The sequence below is a fragment of the Epinephelus fuscoguttatus genome, linkage group LG21 (genome assembly GCF_011397635.1).
Source record: "Epinephelus fuscoguttatus linkage group LG21, E.fuscoguttatus.final_Chr_v1".
NCBI classification, from domain to species: domain Eukaryota; kingdom Metazoa; phylum Chordata; class Actinopteri; order Perciformes; family Serranidae; genus Epinephelus; species Epinephelus fuscoguttatus.
This window is the reverse complement of record NC_064772.1, coordinates 12,392,927-12,408,226: the sequence shown is the minus strand read 5'-3', so window position 1 is coordinate 12,408,226 and position 15,300 is coordinate 12,392,927. Positions and strand designations below refer to the sequence as shown.

The 15,300-nt window shown below is 39.2% G+C and overlaps 1 protein-coding gene across 1 annotated transcript in view; it reads left to right on the top strand.

Moving 5' to 3' along the window:
* Positions 1–14,838, top strand: part of phex (phosphate regulating endopeptidase homolog, X-linked) — a 32,342-nt gene extending 17,504 nt beyond the window's left edge. Inside the window, exons 11-22 of the mRNA XM_049565716.1 lie at positions 1,079–1,207; positions 1,450–1,551; positions 5,026–5,103; positions 6,277–6,380; positions 6,474–6,532; positions 6,970–7,024; positions 8,589–8,656; positions 8,753–8,883; positions 9,169–9,234; positions 9,663–9,767; positions 13,103–13,179; positions 13,286–14,838. Coding sequence (XP_049421673.1) covers positions 1,079–1,207; positions 1,450–1,551; positions 5,026–5,103; positions 6,277–6,380; positions 6,474–6,532; positions 6,970–7,024; positions 8,589–8,656; positions 8,753–8,883; positions 9,169–9,234; positions 9,663–9,767; positions 13,103–13,179; positions 13,286–13,388 — 1,077 coding nt within the window. The 3' untranslated portion in view covers positions 13,389–14,838. The remainder of the gene's footprint in view (positions 1–1,078; positions 1,208–1,449; positions 1,552–5,025; positions 5,104–6,276; positions 6,381–6,473; positions 6,533–6,969; positions 7,025–8,588; positions 8,657–8,752; positions 8,884–9,168; positions 9,235–9,662; positions 9,768–13,102; positions 13,180–13,285) is intronic.
* The last annotated feature ends 462 nt before the right edge of the window (positions 14,839–15,300 follow it).

The window sequence follows — 15,300 nt, the reverse complement described above, 5'->3', positions numbered from 1 at the left end:
TTTTGTTTAATTGTTTTGTAGCTGTGAGTAGCTCCTTCAATTCCTTCGTGTATTGTATGAAAGTTAGTAGAACTCATAGACAGGGTTGCAGCGACATACCAGTTTGAAGGTATACCATGATATAAAGGCTGATGGTTATTATACTGTCAACATTTGCCTATCTGTGATATTGGAAAAAAATGCAACTGGACTAAGAGTCTCTCCTTTATTTTAGTTATTTTCTAAGGGGAGACTTTTTACACATACTTCCATTGACATAATGATTTCAAGTTTCAGTTATAGTAATAAAAGCGTTTGTTCAAGTGACAATAACTCTTCCGTTTTTCATTCCTGTAAGGGTCAGTCTGATTGCTAATGATATAAATTCTGTTATACTGTGAAACCGCAATATGTTATTATACTGTGAAAATATCATACCGTTGCAACTCTACTCCTAGAACTCTCCAAAATCAGTGTTACAAAGTGCTTTGCAGTTACAAATATGACAATAAAAAGCATTCGAATAGTTATATAAAGACAAGTGTACATAAAGAATAAAAATCCCTTTGAGAATAAATAAGTCTTGAAATTTTAAACACTCATTGCAGGGTCATTTACTGTGCAGTTAGTTTGTATACTTTGTCACTTTTCCGATTGGAAGTGACTTACTCAAAACTTGCTTGGAATTAGTACGAGGTATGAAATCAGGACACAGCTTCAGCCTCTCATGAATACATAAAAAGGAAAGCCTAAAATCCTGAAAAAATATAAGTAGCAAGCCAACACTCTTTTCTCAATCTCTGTCCCCAAAGTCCCCAAATGTTCATGACAGTAATTAGAGAGCTGGGAAAGTTATGTAATTTTGAGTGCCACGATTTTCTATTTTTAAGACTTCAGAGGGAGCTCCCAGTTTACTTCACAGCCTGCCATAAACACAAATTATAATATATGTGAAATAATTTCATATTTGAATGTTAGTCCCAAAAATTTCCCACCCAAAGTGACGATTCAGAGGCTGACAGACTAACAGTGTAATTTAGTGCCATGTGAAGGGAGAGACAATGTCACCTTGCATCTCTGTCTCTCACACCCCCACCAGGTAACCACGGGAACCACCTCTCTGACCCCGCGTTGGGATAAGTGCGTTAACTACGTGGAGAACTCGCTTGTTTATGCCACCGGGCGCCTCTTTGTCAACACACACTTCCAGGAGGACAAGAAACACATGGTGCGTGTGTTCTGGAAATGACATCATTGCCTAAATCGTGGGTCACATGTTTTATTTTTGTATATGTCTAACAGATGTTCGTGTTGAGTGTATTTTGTCAGTGTGTCACCTGGAGATGATGTCAGGCATTTAATGTTGTGTCATTTGCGTCAGTGCGGGTGTGTGTGTTTATGTGGCGGTGAGACCGGACGCTTTATTTTTTGTAAACGCTCTCTAATTAATTTGAGTGTGTGTTTTTTCAGATGGAGGAGCTGATCCAGGGCGTTCGCTGGGCGTTCATTGACATGCTGGAGAAGGAGAACGACTGGATGGATGATCCAACGAAGAAGAGAGCCATAGAGAAGGCAAGAACAGCTGCCAGCCTTATCACCATGTTTCTTCCTATTTCCTATCCTCCTATCCCAGAACTCCCTAAAAGCTTTTTTTCACAAGAATGGGCATGGTTTTGCAAGACGTAGTAATGCATTTTTTGGCGAGTTCTATGACTGTCTCAGCCCGTGCTTTGAGTGCACGTTCAAGGTGCACCTTGTAGGAATGCAGCAAAAAAATACTGAATTATTTTGGCTGGATGCAAATGACGAAACAGGTGGTGAAGAGGGAGCTGAGCACGAAGGCGAAGCTTTCGATTTACTGGTCATCTACGTCCCAATCCTCATCTATGGTCATGAGCTCTGGGTAGTGACCAAAAGAATGAGATCACTGATACAAGTGGCCGAAATGAGTTTCTGCCGTGGGGTGGCTGGTCTCAGCCTTAGAGATAGGGTAAGGAGTTCAGACATCTGGAGGGAGCTCAGAGTAGAGCTGCTGCTCCTTCATGTCAAAAGGGGTCAGTTAATGTGGTTCGGGCATCTCATCAGGATGCCTACTAGGTGCCTCCCATTCGAGGTGTTCCAGGTACATCCCACTGGTAGGAGGCCCAGAGGCAGACCAAGAACATGCTGGAGGGATTACATATCTCATCTGCCCTGGGAACCCCTTGGGGTCCCCCAGGAGGAGCTGGAAAGCATTGCTGGGGAGAGGGATGTCCCGGGTGCTTTGCTTGGCCTGCTGCCCCCGCGACCCAGCCTCGGATAAGCAGATGAAAATGGATGAATGGATGCAAATGAGAAGTTGGACTGAGTGGCAAAGAATGGGCTCAAGCTTTGAACATTAGGCTAAATAGACCGAGTACATGCTACACACAGAATATACTATTCATGTTTTCCTTAATCTTCAGTTTTATATTTACATGGAAATAAATAGCCTTTCTTGTAAGCCTGATACCACACTGATATCAGAATACAGAATACAGAATACATCTGAATAGATTTTTCAGCACAATTTAGTACATATTTATCATTATAATGTCATGATGGTCACTTTAAGAATTCAGCTGCAGTCAGGTTAAAGTAATTTGAAAATCTGCATGGAAGTCTATTTATGCTGCAGCAGCGCAGCAGTACAAGGAGCAAAAATCTATGTGTATCTTTGTAACTTCTCAAAAAGAAGAAACATCATCGCTGTTTGAAGTTGCAGTTAGGTGTGAGGTCTCCTGTAGGTTTTTTCTTGGGGTTAAGGCAAATGTTGCATTAACAAACAACTTTTTGGTTAAGGTTTTACTAGCTTATCCAACAAATGACAAGACAACCTACAGTGAGCTGACAAGAACAAGCATCAGGGACACGACTCGGGACGTAAAAATGACAGAAGTGTCAAAAATTGCAGTTCTCTGAATGGCCACTTGAGGCTGGCTCCAAAAGTGAGTCAATCCCCATAGGCCCCCATGTTAAAATGCCCAGTTTTACAGCAGAAATAAACACGTTTACAGCCTGGTACAGTTTTGGTCTCTGTAACTAATTTCAGCATTGATTGCAATTGTGGGGAGTTAATTTTTTATACAACTTACCCTTTTACATTTTATTAAGGCTTAAAGTTATGCATAATTATGGGCGGGAGGCTTTGAGTGACAGGCTGTCTGCCGTTGCGTCCTTAGCTTCTCAGTCAGATCCACCCCTCGCTCTTCCACATCTCCACCCTCTTACCAAATATGGCCACACAAGTCCACAATCCAATGAGTCCACAATCGTCAAAATGAGTGACGTCATGGTAGCTATATCCATTATTTTTACAGTCTATGTGTGTGATGCTGGATGTAAGGTGCTGCCCTCAGGTGTAATACAAAACTTTTAGGGAGTCAAGTCCCAAATTAGTCTGGACAGTAACTCCACAGCCACTGTAATAATCTGAAAACCTATTTCTTTTTTTCTTTTTTTTTTTTTAAGTTTAAGCCACTTTTTTTGGTGGCCACTTAGGGGCAGCATTGTTGTGGTTTACACCAAATCCCAAGCAAAAAATCTGTCTCTCTAGGTATAGAGAAATTATTAGAGGATAGATAGATAGATAGATAGATAGATAGATAGATAGATAGAATTGGAAAAATGTGTAAATATTTGTGACACAGTTTGTTAAATATTAATGCAAGAATAGTATAAGTAGGAATAACTTAGAACATTACTTAAAAGAAATATTTGATGATGATGAAGATTTGTTTCGAACATGCAAAAGAAATGAAAATTAAAGATGTAAGTTATAAAGCAAAACCAGAATACCCAGCAGACATATTTAGTAAACAGGATAAGTATTTCATGTCTGAAAAGGAGGAGGAGGTGAATACTTATCAAGTCCTCCCCCTTTTTTCATATAATTCATATAATTTATTAATAAACTTAATATTACACATAAATATTGAACAGTTAAAATATGAATAATAAATCATTTGTGGGTTACAGTGACTTCTGGGTGAAACAAGTCCAAAGGCCAGTCTTTTAGCTCAGAGTCTGACACTCTGCGGGAGGAGTTGAGAAGTTTGATGGCCACAGGCAGCAATGACTTCCTGTGGTGCATCTCAGAGGAATGAGTCCTGCACTGAATATACCTCAGTGCTTGACCAGCTCACCATGGAGTGGGTGGGAGACATTGTCCGAGACTGCATATAACTTACACAGCGTCCTCCTCTCTGACACTGCCACCAGAGAATCCAGCTCCACCCACACACACTGGCTCTGTCTGTTGCCACCCTCAACCTGCTGAAGGCTGGCCACTCACAGACACTACCTGGTACTTCAGATGTCACATGAAAAGCCCAAGCAATAAGCTAAAAGAGGCTAAAAGCTCAGTAGAGCTGCTGTGTTGTCATCATGAATGACCCCTTTCAAATAACTCACACTTATTTAACTTATTCTTAACATGAATACCTACTGCGGCTTTAAACCAGAATATTGACCGAATTCTAATGAGAATAATATTACTTTGATGTCTGTGTCTGCTTCGTCTCATTTCATTATGAGTGCTCACACATTTTTTTGATTTAAGACCTTGTTTTTCTTTGACACAGCGGCGTCGTGCCGTCATTCATTTTGCTGTCTTTGTATGTGGGGGACCATTGACTTTTAAGTGCTCCTTTAATGGAGTTCTTTTCTCCTTGAACCTTTTCTCCTCATCCAGCAAATCTGTTGAAACGACGATGTTGAAAGCATTTAAACACATCCAGTTCACCTTGAGTTTTCCTTACAACCACATGCATGTTTGCACAGTTGAAAAGAGACTTTATAATCCACCATCACCGTGTTTCAACACTAACTCTTTATTGTTCCCATTGGCTCTTTATCTCTTATGTAACAAAGCTGTGTTAGGATTATTTTTTTGTCAGGGCACCTTGACTGTGAATCTCACTCTTTATTCCTTGTAACAGAATTTAATCGTATTCAGTTGTGTTTATGATTATATAAAATCTGTGTAAATCCTCCGTCACATTCACTCTCTTGTCTCCCTCTCTCAAGGCTCATGCAGTCCTGGCTAAAGTTGGCTACCCCGAGTTTATACTGAATGACACCTACCTCAATGAAGATTTAAAGGAGGTTTGTATAACACTAGTAAAATCTGGTTCTTTAGCATAGCAGGGGTACAATTTAATATCAGAAATGAAAACGTAAAATTAGCAAATAAGAAGGCAAAAATATAAGTTTGATTGTTTTTTATTTTAGATTTTTCCTTGCACCTACTTGCCTATAAATGTGACTTCAGGAGATTCATGGGCAGAAATGTTTATCACCTGTTTGTCTTAGTTGCTTTGATTTTTGATTAGCAAATATGTACTTATATCTTAAAAATCTTTAACAACTTCAACATTTAAAGAAATACTTCCCTGACAAAATGACTCAGCCTGTTTTACCTCGATTTCCTAAAGAAAACTTGATGACTTGAGGTAATGTTCTATAACTTGCCCATTTTACAACTAGTTGGATGAAGTGTTCCATGACCGTCCGTCATTTTGCCCTATGGAAGGAGACATGTTGAATTCTGCTGACAGCGATATCTTCAGCTGTACCAACACAAGCGCTAACATGACGAGCGAGCAGCTAACAAGAGTATTGACATAGCTGTGCATGGAGTCCTTTAAACTTGTGGCGTATGTGTCGTAAACAGTAACAATATCTGAATGCAAGTGGTAAGCTGGGTGGGTCCATGTCATTGGTTCGACAGCCCATTGGTTCAACATCCCATTAGTCCGACTGTCCGCGGTGCTGAACAGCTCGTGGCGGGCGTATGTTGCGCCGCGACCGGCTTGAGGCGGAGCAGACTCACGGCTTATGTGTTTGTCACTTTCTTTTTCATTTTAACCCACACCATGGTCTTTTCCTGACCCTAACCAAGTGGTTTTTGTGCCTAAACCTAACCAGACCTTAACCACAGGGCATCATGATGATTTCGGAACGGACTTCTAAACAATGAGTTTAATATGGTCGGAACAATGGGATGTCGAACCAATGGGCTGTCGAACCAATGGGCAGTTCCCAAGCTGGATACACATGATAGACATAGGTGTGAACAGTGATGTGTCTCAACTGTCCACATGTGTTGGGATCACTGAAACACATGTTAAAACCAGGTATAAACAGGCTCAGAGAGGCCAATTAAACTAATATTTTTTTCCCAAATAGAATTTTTGCACACGTTAGATTAACTGTGGGGTTACTTGGGGTTGAAGTGCAGTACTTAACAGTGTGTATCTGCGTTTGTGTATGCTTCAGTTAGCGTTCAGTGAGAGGGACTACTACGGCAATGTGATGCAGACGTTGAAGTTCATCGCCCAGTCGGATATCGCCTGGCTCCGAAAGAGCGTCCCTCGTACAGAGTGAGTGACAGGACTAATCTGTGTCGACATGCTGTGACTTTTTGTTTTATTTCCTCATTCGTGCCATAATGTGTACGTGTGTTTGTGTTGCAGGTGGTTTACAAACCCAACGACTGTGAACGCCTTCTACAGTTCCTCCACGAATCAGATCCGTAAGATTGATTATTGAGATGTTAATATTTTATTTAAGTATTCAGAAGTTCTTGACTTCTTAAGTTCTGTCCAGACAGGTTGACGCCACACTGCACCTCAGTGATTTCAATTAAGTATCTGCCTAGGATACATTTTTGGGGATTATTAAACCTATGAAATGGCTGAGGAGGCATTTCATTGTCAGAAATAATTGGGGCTTTGCATTAAAAACAAACTAAACCTGACAGAGAGGACATGAGGAGTGCTTTCTAAAACAGGTCAAATTTGATCTGTTTTATAATAGTTACTCTCCTGACAAATCACAGTGTTTAAACACAAATAACGCTACCTCATACAGGCTGGAGAAGAAAAAAGGCCGACCTTGTTCAGTAAATGAATCCTGTCTGGACGGGGCTAAAGACACACAGACTCAAACTATTTTGATCTTCTCATTTAGGATTTCCCGCGGGAGAGCTTCAAAAACCCTTCTTTTGGGGAAGAGAGTATCCAAGGTGAGATTAACGAAATGTAACACGCTCTACTAACAGACCAAAGAAAAGTGCAGCCTCATGCTTTTTACTCAGGAGAATGTGAAGCTCTGAAATAATTATTGTGACATGAATGTCCTGACAGAAAACCACAATGAAGAAGTAAAGTGCTGAGGCCTGTGGACAAACAGCATAATCCAGTACCTTCTGCTGAGTCATATGTTTTTTAATAAGTTATAATTTTATTTTTAGGTCAGTTTTAGTCCTAAAATAGATTGTTTTTTTTTCCATTTGTAAATATTTCGCAACCACAAATGAAATAATTCTCAATACTTTTTGTACAGTATACAACTAATTAAAGATATGTCTGAAATTCACAGGATTTATTAGTTCGTTTCCAAAAACTAAACGTAGTCATAATACTAAAAAATAATTTTTATAGTCTTTTCTTTTTCAAATGGAAGTTAAAGCAAATCTCATAATGACACTGTACTGTGCGCCAATTAATGCAGTCAGTGAAAGTGACAGTCCTAAAAACAGAGCTTTGTTTTGGAAATAGCTTTGCTACAGTGTCTTGAAAGCCTAATTACGGATATTTTCTTCATAATACTTGCTGGAAAATACTGTCAGCACCTGTCCTTGCCTCGCACTTTCAAAACATTTATACATGGAATTCCAGGGAGAAACTACAGAAGCATAACGTGTTTAATTGTTTTCTGAATAAACAAGGTTGTTATCTCAATTCTGAGGAAACTATCATGGGTAAAAATATTTGCCCTGTTATTCAGAATTAACAACAATATTATCTGTGGATCTTGAGATTACCTCATGGGAAAAAATCTTGTTTTTCTGAATTAAAACGATAATAATCCAGTGAATTCCATTTTTTCTAAATTAAGTAGAATATTATCTCATTAAAGCAGAAAAGCAAGAGCAGAAATATTTTTCAATAACAAGTTTTCTCAGATATCTTTAATAATCTTGTTATTTCAGAAAAGCAGAGCAGGATGTGACCGCATTTCTCTTCTGTAACAGCAGCTATAAGCAATGATGATGATCATGCTAACCAAGAAAAGTTAGCAGTGAAGTGTCTACTCTAACAAGTAACATTTTAAAGCATAAAAAAACAACCAGAGCTTTAGTCCCAGCAAACTACGTCAATATGGAAATTTAGTTTAAATTATTAGCAGATAGCTGTCCATTGGCTGGCAAAGCTAACACTCTAGCCAGCCAGGGAACATGCTAATGCTAGTCAGCTACAATAGCTTCTTTCTATTGTCTTTGTACTTTGCTGTTTACTCTCCCCTATTATTTTGTTCTCAGTATTGTTAAGTATTCCATTCTATGAAGAGTTATTGAAGGGTTAAAAAAACCTCTCCAAGCTAGTGAGTTTGCTAACTGACAGGTATAATGTTCGTTAGCTTGGTTGCTAATGGAATTTTACAGAGTTTACTCATAACATGTAGCCTATTGTATTATCAAGTCCTCTTTGCAAACTGTTTAAATCATCAGCAATTCAATTTAAATTATTGTGTGAAGAAATTTCCCTGTTTTAAATGTTGTGACTCATTTTGTTATATGTTTCCAGATCTTTAAGTTACGGTGCCATCGGGGTGATAGTAGGACATGAGTTAACACATGGCTTCGACAATAACGGTAAATACTGATCACCAACAATGACCTCAGAAAACCACATCAGAAATTTCTAACACAGTGGTAATTTATTTTGTATGTATTGCTTTTCATGAACAGGTCGCAAATATGACAAGAATGGCAACCTTGACCAGTGGTGGAGCAACTCGTCTGTAATAGCCTTCAATGAGAAGACACAGTGTATGATTGAGCAGTATAATGGCTACCACTGGGAGGAAGCAAGCCTGAATGTAAGAAGTTTGAATCTACAGAATACAGCAACAAAATAATCCCTTAAAAACATTAAAGCACATTAGAATAACAATCCAGTCAAGAATATTCTTGCATGATGTCAGTCTGACACTTTACAGGCTTATTCAAGTGTGTAATTCTGTTTTTATTATGTGCTATTTAATGTGTTTCAGTAGTCAGAGTCAGGTCGCTCTGATCCAGAATGTATGACTGTAACCTTGATAAATACTTGAAGTAATAATGTGAGAATTTGTGCTTTGTGGGGTTTCTTTTTTGTTCTCTAGGTGCGAGGCAAGAGGACTCTGGCAGAAAACATTGCAGACAATGGAGGAATCAGAGAGTCTTTTAGGGTATGATCTGTTTTCTTACATGACAGAAAACAAGCCTTTCCTGATCTTGCGAAAACATTTTTAGGCGTTTTTAAAAGCAGACACTTGACCTTTCACGCTGAAAATTATTGGTGTAACTAATTACTTTAATTATGATTTTATTGTGTTCAGGTGTGCCAGTAAGCCGTGCCAGTGAACCAGCATGAATACCAGTGCATGCCCTCAGTAGTTTTCCCCTGTGCTTGTTATTACCTTGGCATGTGTTTGTTTGTAGTGACGCCTATGTTTATCACCTGCACCTAAGTTTGTAATTGGTTAGCATTTAGTTGTGAGTTACCTGTATTTCGAAACCCCACATTTCCATTGTGTGAAAGGACTATTAATAAAACTTGCCATTGTCATGCTTAGAAACCCAGGTGAGAAAATGTTCCCTGTATGTTTGTGTGCAGGCGTACAGGCGGTGGGTGGATGAGAGCAGAGGTGGTGTGGAGGAGCCTCGGCTGCCTGGAGTCGGACTGAACAACAACCAACTGTTCTTCTTAAGCTATGCTCATGTAAGGACACAAGCTATTTTTTCCACTCTACCAACACCATGATTCAACCAGTAAGAGCACTTATCTGCTCTTCTGTTGTCCTGTCTAAATATTTCCCCCTGAGTAGCTGCTTAGCAGAAGTAAGTGAAAAGAACTGTTCACCCTGAAATGAAAATATATATCTTTTCTCTTACCTGTAGTGCTATTTATCAATCTGGATTGTTTTGGTGTGAGTTGCTGAGTAATGGAGATATCGACTGTAGAGATGTCTGCTGCCATGACCCGGTTACTCAAGATGATCCACAGACCTTGTTGTGATCAGTGTTATGTGGGAACTATTTTCTTTCTACTGAGATACACCCCCAAACCATATCACCATGTGTGCATTTACTGCTACCTCACCTAGTACCACTAAGATAGCTAATGTTTCAGCTCAGCCAAGCAGGACCCCATTAAAGTTTACATTTTGCGCTGACACAAGCAGGAGCCTCTCGCCCATGAGTAGATGCCCACTTCCTTCTGCATGGTGATACGATTGCCAGGTGTAGTTTGTTAGAAAGAAAATAGCCCCTACATGAAACTGCTCACAACAAGGTCTGTGGATTATCTTAAGTAACCAGGTCATGATTTCTGGGAAGAGACTTTGCTGTTGAGTTTTTCAAATTAACTTTTTGCCGCTTTGAGCACCACAAGCCGAGTGTCAACTAGTTCCATTGTATTGGAGAAAAGGCAGACATCTGTACAGCTGGTATCTCCAGCACTCTGCAGCTCACACCAAAACAACTTAATCTGATAAACAGCACTATAGGTAAGAGGAAGGAATAGTTTTTTTCATTTTGGGGTGAACTGCCCCTTTAAAGTTGAGTTGCTGTAAGGCTTAAACTGGTAAGATTTACAGCTTTCAAGGCAGTTTCAACTGAAAAATCTAAAGCTGTATGACATTACATTAGTCTTTGTATCAGTTGTGTTTGTGGTTCAGAAATTGCGATGTGTAATCAAATGTATCATAAAATCAAACTGTTACTTTCCACCACTGTTCATATGGATTTAAATTAACAAAGCACATTTACTTGAGTCCTGTACCCAAGGGTGATTTTGAAGTATTTGTTCTTCATTTGAAATAATTCCATCTTTTGCTGCATATTGCTTTTACTCCACTATATTTCAGAGGCAAATATTGTATTTTCTACTGCACTACATTTATTTGACAGCTTTAGTTACTTTATAGATTTAGATTATTAAAACAAAATGTAATCAACAAATTAATTAGGATGCATTATTATAGATTAAGCTAATTAATATAGCAAGTAATATATAAGTATTAAAATTAGCTTCACATTTACCAACTGTAGCATTAAAGTGATGCACATAAATACATCAGTAATTATAATATAACCTATATTATTGTGAAAGGAGCCATTCTGCTTAATTAGTAATTTCTTTGTTGTTTCTTAAAGGAGCTATATGTAAGAAATCTAAAGCAAATAGTCGTAAAATCCTCCTAATATGTCAAAGAGACTAAGGAATAATGTTCATAGAACATACTGAGCTCACTGACAACAATAGTACGGCCAGAATATTCACATTTAAAAACATATTTTACGGTCCGCAAATCACGTTTATGTTTTGAATTTGTGTTTTGGCCTGTTGCGCCACCCACCGCCGTCTACCAGTCACACAGTCAGTAGAGTCTCAGCGTCAGTTACAGTTACGACTGAGCTACAGCAGCACGGCAAGCAGCATTAGCAGTGTCCCGGTACATAGCATTAGCAACCAGCTCCTCCTCAGCTGTATCCCGGCAGCAGCGTTAGCAGTGTCCCAGTACATAGCATTAGCAGCCGGCTTCTTCTCAGCTGTATCCCTGCAGCAGCATTAGCAGTGTCCCGGTACATAGCATTAGCAGCCGGCTTCTCCTCAGCTGTATCCCTGCAGCAGCATTAGCAGTGTCCCGGTACATAGCATTAGCAGCCGGCTTCTTCTCAGCTGTATCCCGGCAGCAGCTTTAGCAGCAGAGAAGCCGGACTTGCTCGAATGGTCCGCTGGAAAACCGAAGATCAAGGACGTGGGGATGCGGCCCTGCCACAGCAGCCGCCCGTGGGCAAACAAATCAGTCTCCAGCGTGTCGCTGTCCAGCAACCTCGAATCTGTAGGAGTAACATTTGTACCTAGCAGTGTTGGCAGGGTTACATTTGAAATGTAATAAGTTACAGATTACTAGTTATGTAACTATTTTAAGTACTTCATCAAACTTATTACATTCCATTGCTTTTCTAACAAATGATTTAAGCTGGGCAATAAAACTGAAAAATGTCCAGAAATAGGCTCTGCCAAAAGACAGCGTTCATACACAGTAAAAAGACAAATAATTAAAGTTATATTCTACATATGAACTTTTTTACGAGAAAGAATATATTTTTGATGTCACCCCTATAATCACCAACATTTTGAGTAGTTTACATATTTTTTCTTCATTAACATTTAACTGATAACATTTACTTGTATTTTGTAATTTAGTAACATGTAACTAGCTACTTCTCAAAACTGGTCCTTAGTACACATTCAGTGTGTTTACATGGACAGTTTAATTCCCTTTTCATTCGGAATGAAAGTTCATTCCTATTGAAAGTGATCTTGTAAACACCTAATTCGGATTGAAAATGGCCAATGCGATTGAAAATTCAATCCGATGTAAGGGGCTGGAATAGTCTGTTTATAATTCCGAATGAAAGAATTTCTCGCACTTGTGTACACTCATTCCTTTTTAAGTTCATTCCGGTCTTTCTGCGCATGCTCATTTCCTTGCCCTTCTGGTGTGATGACGTATATAGCGCACATAGCAACGGGCTGAGATAGCACAGTCGGACTCGTTGCAGTCACCGGTTCCATTCGCCACAGCACGGTCTTCTGTCTCCCTTCTTTGACCTTCTGCCTCTCTTCCCCTCCTCAACACACGAAGCATTAGCAGAACAAGGTTGTTGTCGTACTGCTGCTTCAAGAATATAAGCAAAACAAGCCCGAAAAAGGCACTAAGAATGGCGTCATCGAGCATCTTGTTATCCGGAGCGAGGACTACAGTGTTTTCTTCCGGTAAACTTAAACATGTAACATCTGCCCCGCCCCCTATCCAATCAGAAACCTTCCCTGCCCCTAACCTTGCGCAAACCTGAATAAAGGCGATTGAACTGATCTCCCGTGTAAACCCTCATTCGGAATGAATATTTACCATGTAAACTACCTGGAAAAACTGTAATTCCGAATGATTTCATTCAGATTTATTTTATTCCGAATGACAAGTCATCAGGTAACCGCACCCATTGACAATGAAACCATTTATCCTATGTACTTGTACTCTGTAGGTGAGGTGTAACTCATACAGACCAGAAGCAGCCAGAGACCAGATCCAGAGTGGAGCTCACAGTCCACCAAAATACAGGTGAGCTCACACACACACACACACACACACACACACACACACACACACTAACGATTCCACACACAATCCTCAAAACCTGACTTTTACCATCATTGTTGCCCTGCAGAGTTATTGGAGCGATGAGTAACTATGAAGAGTTTCGGAAAGCATTCAGCTGCCCCGAGTCGTCGGTTATGAACCGAGGTGCAAAGTCCTGTCGGGTGTGGTGACCTTTAAACCTCAGCTTGACCCTGAACCAGCAGGACGTCTGTTGAAAAGGCAGATGATGCTGGACTTAGCACGCATAGTTTACATGATGTGGGAACAAAAATGAGTTCTTCTCACACAAAGAAACTACACTCATGTTTGGGTAAGAGTGGAAAGTGTTAGAGACTGAAGCCATTTTAATGAGCTACTGTGTACTATTACTGCAACAGATCTGTAACTGTTTCCACAGGTACATTTACTGCATATGCTGCAGTTACTTCATAAACTATGACTGAAGCCATTTGTTAAGGACCATACGTTATGGATTATAGATATGTTGCAAAAAAGAGGCTGTCCCCTTTGACAGCAGCCATATATGTACTGTAAGTATGTGTTGATAAAGCTAGAACCTTTCTTACGGGAATAAAAATGTATATATTAAGTAAAGATACCATGACTAGATTTTTTATTTAGGTAACGGAGCCTATATTTCAAATTTAATGGTAACTGTGGTAAACTGAATTATATCAGATCAGTATTTATTAGCAGCCATGTTAATGAATTCCCCAAGATTCATTTATGATTGAGCATAAATGCAAAAAATGCTAAATACAGAAAATTGTAGTTAGGTACTTACAGTGAAATTTTATCTCATATAGAATGAATCACTGTGTTGTGCACCAATGTAAATAATCACTTCCAGGTAGCAACCAGCAATTTTCAGTTGCTGCGATACCTGAAATTGGCAGGCTTTTTTTATTTCTGTTGTCATTTTTTTAGCCGTAACTGTAACATTTAAAAAATATATGGTAAAATATATGGTAAAACACTGTGGTCCGACCTACCTGACGTTTCTGCTGGGCTTATTTTATGTACTTTGTTGCTTTGCTAGTGTCTTTGTTAAACCAAATCCACTTGCAAGAAAGTCAAGCAGTGTGTGTTTAGCAGCCTAACAAAACCCACCTAAAAAAACACCTATATCAATTTAAGCATTTGCTGTATTTGGAGTACTTTTTACCGCTTTACCTTACATACTAACCAAGTGAGCCAAGTGTGGGCCAGCAACTTCCTGCAATGTTCAGTGAAGTAAAATGACTGTTTGTCAGTAGAGTCTGGTGGCTTTGTGATAACAGCTTCAGTCCCCTGTTGGAAGGGCTGTCTGGTGGCGAGGAAAAGCAGTGAAAACGTTCTAAATATAGCGTACACTCAAACTGATATTGATTTTTTTTTTCAGGTGGGCTTTTAAAACTAACCAATTGAGGCAGCATTTGCTCAGCGCCATTTCATTTTATGTATGTGCTGTGGGGTTTTTCCATCTGGAAATGATTGAAAACAAACATTGTGATTTGGTTTAAGTCTTAAAGCCTTTTCTCTTTTCTGTCTTTTTAAATTGTGGAATCTTGCATCATCATTTTGATAATCTGCTGTCTTATTTTTAAGGTTTAATATGAGATTAAACTACCTGAGATTTGGGATGTTTTGTATTATGTGTGTAAGTGTGTGTGTGTGTGTGTGTGTGTGTGTGTGTGTGTGTGTGTGTGTGTCCTTTGATACAGTCCTGTCTTGGTTTCTGTCCCCTTTTGTTTCAATATCCGTTTTGTGTCAGACATTTATATTCATTCTGCTGCAGTTCAGCCTGAGGCAGATGAACTCACAGAATCACAAGCACTCATGATGCACTCTCTCCATTTGTCTTTCTGTCTCTCTGTTACAGAGGTGCACTCACACGTCAGCTTGTTTGTAGTATTTCATGTTGCTCTGGAATAAAGGAAGTATTTTCACAGATTTCACAAATTTATCAGAAAATGTGAAGGATAGATTTTCTGAATATCAGGAGTGATCATTAAAATTCAAGATTGTCATCCCTAACCTAATGTTCAGATTTTGTTTTCTACATTAAAATCATTATCACCAGAAGTTATTTAAACTGTTTTT